We start from the raw sequence: 6,254 nt of genomic DNA, 5'->3' as shown, positions 1-6,254 counted from the left end.
AACCTATGAATCCAACTGAAAAACACCCAAATTTAAACGAATCAAGACAAACAAAACATGCTAAAAAATGAAGATGTTTTCCAGGAGATGATGGAGTCTTGGGCACCACTCATATCACCACTTGTTCTTTCAGGAGACTAATCTGATACTTGGGACTCAAAATTGCATGCAGCCTGCAGGAAGCTTCATGGTTGCGAATACAATTTTGACTTGAACTGATGTGTACCGCCAACTACTCCATTTGTTTTTAGTAGGAATTCTATAAGGAGCTCTTAAGATATCTTTTCTAGTCTTTTTAGTCAAAATTTGCTTTACATTATTTAATGACAAATATTGTAGCCAATTCTTAGACGTCAACTACAATTATCAACATAAAAAAAATATCACATGACAACAAGTTAAAGGAATCACTAATTAATTTATGTAGTTAAAGAGTTTTACCATTAATTAACCATATAAGGTCGATTTTTTATTACGTTTTGTACAGGAACTTCACATGTTTAAATTATTTTACTCTATTGCTAGAACCGTTTAAAAACAAAGGTTAGGTACTAGCATATGAGTATACACAAAGTGTGTGAGATTTTTTTTTTTTTTTTTTTTTTCAGAGGGTCAAACTGGTAATTTCATAAGATTTTGGTTGACAATGAATATTTTATTAATTAGTAAAGATAATTAAAGTAACCAGTCGTCCTCATTCCTATATTAATCACACAAGTCAGCCACAAAACGCATACTAATTACAATATCCAGAAAAAGAAACAAACTTTTAAATTTTTCTTATAATTTTATTAAATTATTTAGTAGACAGTGTTATTGGTCCTTTAAAAGGAGTGGAGGGTGTTGCTTGTTATCATGCTTGAGTGCTGCAACACAAATAATTGCCACATAAGAAGCTATGGAGAATCCAAAGTTCCCTCTCCATCTTTGCCATGTCCACAAGCTTTCAAACTTCATCAACCGAACACATATCCTCGTCCACTCAATCGCTCTAGCCTTCTTGTTTTACTATAGAGCCTCCTTCTTCTTCCAACACTCCAATACCAAAGCCACAACCCTACCATGGCTTCTTGTCTTTGCCTCGGAAATCCTCCTTGCCTTCGAATGGCTCCTCAGCCAATCATTTCGCTGGCGGACTGTTTCGCGAACCGTGTTCCCAGAGAGGCTGCCGGAGAATGACAAACTTCCTGCAATTGACGTGTTAATTTGCACCGCGGATCCGGAGAAGGAGCCAACCGTGATGGTTATGAACACGGTGTTATCAGCCATGGCAATGGACTATCCACCGGAGAAGCTTCATGTGTATCTATCTGATGACGGCTGTGCTGCCGTGACTTTGAATGGGATGAGAGAGGCTTGGAGGTTTGCAAAGTGGTGGCTTCCGTTTTGTAGGAGGTATGGGATCAAGTGTACGGCTCCGGAGGCTTATTTCTCTGCAGGAGGAGGAGGTGATGGCTATGAGGATGGTGATTCCAGGGGTAGTGAGTTCGTACAAGAGAAAGAGCATATTAAGGTTAATTATAACAAAAATGTTATTCTTACCATCTGTTTTTACCATCAATTGTACCATATTTCTAATAGAGATGAGATCCACATGTGTTGGTGGGTCCTATCTTTATTAGAAAGATGATATAAATAGATGGTAATATAACACTACTCTGGAGAAGATACTGAAAATGGTCAGAATGATAAAAAGCATGAAATGAGTGCATGATGATTTTTTTTTTGCAATTAATATTACGATATTTCTCAGTAACAAAGCTGATGGTAAAGATTTGATTGCAGGAGGCATACGAGGGGTTTAAGAAAAGAGTAACAGAAAATGCTAGGATTGAGGACGCCAGGAGCAACATGTGTCGAGATCACTCTGCAGTCATTGAGGTATTGTTATTTTGTACCCTGCATATCACTTTGTTTGTTGATTAGTACTTTAGTTTTACAAATTATTTGGACCTATAAAATAAATTACCAATGAGCTTTCAAGCTTGGTGGTAAAAAAGAACTTATCAGGGTTTACTGCCACTATGGCATTCCGGTCTATGCAATGTCATGTGTAAATTTCTCTTTACATGACATTAAATATAGAAAAAATTAGTATCTGATCCCTAGTTACTAATGTTTATTGACTGAAACCTTATTAGTTTTCATAATTGATTTAGAATAAAAATTAATAATTGATCCCTAGTTACTAATGTTTATTGACTGAAACCTTATTACATGTCAGTTACATAATTTTTTAAAATAAAAATTAATAATTGATTTAGAATTTTAATACTCACACCTTTATTAAACTCCTAACTACAAAACATTTCCAAAATAAAAAAATAAAAAAATAGAATAAGATTGTACCCATTAGCTTTTTTAAAAAATGTTTTCAATTTTTTAATCTTATATGTACTCATTCATGTAATTTTTTCAAATTTTTAATCTTAAAATGTACTCATTCTTAAATATACCAATTTGTTATATGTAAAATGTACCCCTTTTTTTTATATATAAAATTTATTCAATTTTTTTATAATCTATTTTTAAACTTACATGGGTACATTCTTTTTTCTTTGATGTGAGAATGTATCCATATCAAGTTTAATCGAAGAAATTTACTAATGTTATTAAGTCCAATATCTTTTTTCAATTTTTTTTTTTTTTTTGTGCTTTGAAGAATGTACCCATGTTTTGGTACAAAATTTTTTTGGTTAACTTTGATGAAAGTACCCATGCTTAAATACACACACACACACACACACACAATAGTATCATTTATATTTTAATATTTTTAATCACACAAATTATGGTTTTTAATTTAAAATCTCATTAATATAAACAACTATAAATTTCAATTTTTAATTTAAAAAATATAGTAACATACATAGAAATAAATTATCACATTAATTTCAGGAATTTCGATCAAAAATTAAAAACTAACAAAGTTTCAGTCAAAGAATATTCATAGGTAGGCACCACATCCAAAGTTTCCCTTACATATATTATTGGATCGGGTCGCTCTCCTTGGTTGACACATCCTTCTGCCCATTGATGTTCTAATTTGTGACAGTCAAATTATTATCTCATAACATATTAACATGTAATTAGAATGTTGATAGAGTAAGCCTTGCCTCACAACTCACATGCCTACTTTCCCATTTATTTCCCAATTTGCCAATATATCCAACAAATAGGAAAAAAGTGGTCTCCACACCATTTATACCATTAATTTTTTCACCATCAGCCCGGCTTGCTATAAGAATCCAAACAAAACAAAAAAAAAAAAAAAAAAAAGAAAGAAAGAAAAAAAAAATAAAGAAAACTTTTGCAAGGAAAGACAAATCTCTAATTATATAATACAAAATAATCCTAGAATCATATCTTGAATTTTGGCAGGTAATACAAGAAACGTCTAGTGAAGGTGATGATGCAATTCAAACATATGAAGCAAAAAATATGCCTCTCCTTGTTTATGTTTCTCGCGAGAAAAGACTCTCTCATCCCCATCATTTCAAGGCTGGAGCGCTCAATGTTCTTGTATGTATGCATCTCTCTTTATCTTTTTCTGTAATTCAATTATAAGTTATATTCTCTCCATTACCATTATGTAAGCTGTCAATTGATTGTTGTGTGTTAAAAAATAATAAATTGTTTAATCAATGATTCAGATTAACAGTCTAATTAAATAATACTTATCTGCTACATGATTTGACAAGCGAACATTGACATTGTTTTGATCAGCTACGTGTGTCGGGAGTTATAAGCAATTCACCTTACATATTAGGGTTAGATTGTGACATGTACTGCAATGATGCAAGTTCGGCTCGGCAAGCAATGTGCTTCCATCTTGACCCTAAGATATCACCCTCTCTAGCATTTGTTCAATTCCCTCATAAATTTCACAATATCAGTACCAACGATATTTATGACAGTCAGTTGAGATCAATATTTACGGTACGTAAGAACTCAAGGACAAACTTTACATTAATTAATTGATAAGTAAATGTATTATTTACATCATAGAGTAATCTTTGACTAGTTGGTCTTGATCACTTGTATATATATAGTTGCAATGGCAAGGTTATGATGGGCTTGGAGGGCCCTGTGTGTGTGGTACTGGCTACTACATCAAGAGGGTGTCGTTACGTGGAAGTTCCATTAGTGAAGGTAAGTATATAAATTGTCTTAATTAAAACACCTTAACTAGGTTTAATATATAATAAGCATATCATATATATCAAATTTATGAACTTGTCAATTACATATATATATTTTTTAATTGACCAAATTTTCTGCAATACCTGTTGGATGATGTATCGATCGACTATAGATATATGTGTTAATTAATTCGTGGACATTTTTCTCTGTTGTATATCATAATATGCTTTCAGATGGGGATGCAATGAAACTTAGACAATGTTTTGGTCCATCCAATCAGTTCGTCAAATCCCTCCACCAAATCAACAAGCCTGACCATATGTTCATCGAGAGAAATAATGCACAGCTAAATGAAAGCCCACTACTAGCCTCTTGTGCCTATGAAGATGGCACCAAATGGGGTGAAGAGGCAAGTACAATTAAACCATTGGAATCTTACATTTCACCCCAAAATTGAAAGATAAATTTATTAAAATAATTATGGTAAGCTTAGTCAATTGTGTGCAGTTGATACATGTCGGTCGTGCAATGTATTAACAGATCATAATAACCCTGCGCAGGAGGTGACTGAACCTAGCATTCCTCTAATGCTAATGGTGATATCTTACTCTTATTTGTGGCATGCAGGTTGGTTTCTTATACGGTTCAGTGGTGGAAGATTACTTCACAGGGTTTCATTTGCATTGCAAAGGTTGGATTTCAGTGTTTTGTGATCCAAAAAGGCCACAATTCTTGGGTAGTGGCATCACCAAATTGGATGAGCTTTTGGTCCAAGGGACAAGATGGTCTTCTGGCTTAGTTGATGTTGCTATCTCCAAGTTCAGTCCTCTTATATATGGCCCTTTCAAAACCCACACTTTCCTTCAAAGCATGTGTTATGCAGAAATTGCTCTCTTCTCCATTTTCTATTTCTTGACACTCTGGTGCTTTGCTGTCATTCCTCAAGTGTGTCTACTCAATAGCATTCCTTTGTACCCCGAGGTAATTAAATTTTGTTTTCCTCTCATTATAACTATACATAGTTAAATATCTTTAAATATGATTAAGAATTTTCATAGCAACAAGGGAAATGTTCACTTGCATTATTATGAATCTAAACCATTTATTATGGTTGATTATGGACAAAATTTATGGTTCAAAATTCAATTTCATAGTCTGTTGATATGAGTACTTTTATACAAACGTAAGTACATAAGAAAGCATTACCCTTTTTTAGAGTGCTTATAGGTAATTCACATGCCGATCATGTTCTTGTTCTTTGTAGGTTTCAAATACGTATTTTATCGTATTTTCGTTTGTATTCCTATCATCGCTCTCAAAACATTTATACGAGGTGCTCGCAACAGGATCAACATTTCAACATTGGGTAAATGAGCAGAGAATATGGATGATGAAGTCAGTCACATGTCACTTATATGGTAGTGTGGATGCTTTCATGAAGAAACTTGGTATGAGAGAAGCCAGTTTTCTCCCAACAAATAAAGTCGGGGACGTTGAACAACTCAAGCTTTACAATATGGGAGTATTTGATTTCCAAACATCACTACAATTTCTTGCTCCAATGGTTGCCCTAGTCATCTTGAACATGGCTTCGTTTGCTGTGGGGATTGCTAGAGGGATCTTTGTGGGGGAGTTGGACAAGATGTTCATACAAATCTTCATAGCCTTTTATGTCATAGTAATGAACTACCCTATTATTGAAGGAATGCTAATAAGGAAAGACAAAGGAAGCATTCCACTATCTGTTACCCTACTATCTGCCCTATTTTCCCTCACTGTCTATTTTTTGGGTTCTATGATATTCATGTAGCAAGGCCATATCCTATATATGTGTATACATTTTTCTGATTCCTACCTGTTTTTATTGTTTCACTCTTTGCTTTTGTTACTTCTTAATCATTGGGATATTGTAAATGTAGGGTGTCCAAAAGATATGCTCTTTTTTTCTCTTGGCTAAGAGTTCTACTTCAGCCCCCAAAGTAATGAGAACGCATGAATAGAGCCATAATTTCGAAGAAAGAAACGCCATTAAATTGTCTTTGACTAGTGATCAGAGCAAATTTACCATAAACTAAGCCCAATAGGTTTTGGCAGCAACATTAATAGGTAAG

General features: G+C 33.7%; 1 protein-coding gene across 2 annotated transcripts; it reads left to right on the top strand.

Moving 5' to 3' along the window:
* The first annotated feature begins 848 nt into the window (after positions 1 to 848).
* Positions 849 to 5,991, top strand: LOC148691862 (quillaic acid 3-O-glycosyltransferase CSL1-like). 2 transcript variants are annotated; one of them, XM_088683205.1, is made up of 8 exons: positions 849 to 1,513; positions 1,786 to 1,881; positions 3,382 to 3,522; positions 3,727 to 3,939; positions 4,053 to 4,152; positions 4,377 to 4,552; positions 4,771 to 5,124; positions 5,408 to 5,991. In XM_088683205.1, the coding sequence occupies exons 1-8, from the start codon at positions 899 to 901 to the stop codon at positions 5,951 to 5,953; spliced, it is 2,241 nt and encodes a 746-aa protein (XP_088539331.1). In that variant the 5' UTR covers positions 849 to 898; the 3' UTR covers positions 5,954 to 5,991. The 2 variants fall into 2 exon arrangements, with proteins under 2 accessions (XP_088539331.1, XP_088539332.1); XM_088683206.1 differs by lacking the exon at positions 3,727 to 3,939.
* Positions 5,992 to 6,254: the final 263 nt, after the last annotated feature.

This window comes from Pyrus communis, chromosome 13, assembly GCF_041283825.1.
Source record: "Pyrus communis isolate YQ-2024b chromosome 13, ASM4128382v1, whole genome shotgun sequence".
NCBI lineage: Eukaryota > Viridiplantae > Streptophyta > Magnoliopsida > Rosales > Rosaceae > Pyrus > Pyrus communis.
Note: the sequence above shows the minus strand (reverse complement) of the source record. Positions and strands in the feature narration are given on the sequence as shown.

Excerpts from the sequence above, each read along its gene's own strand:
- LOC148691862 (XM_088683205.1), top strand. The coding sequence starts at position 899 with ATGGAGAATCCAAAGTTCCCTCTCCATCTTTGCCATGTCCACAAGCTT. Across the intron at positions 1,882-3,381 it reads ATCACTCTGCAGTCATTGAG|GTAATACAAGAAACGTCTAG; the intron begins GTATTGTTATTT and ends GAATTTTGGCAG. Across the intron at positions 3,940-4,052 it reads AGTTGAGATCAATATTTACG|TTGCAATGGCAAGGTTATGA; the intron begins GTACGTAAGAAC and ends GTATATATATAG.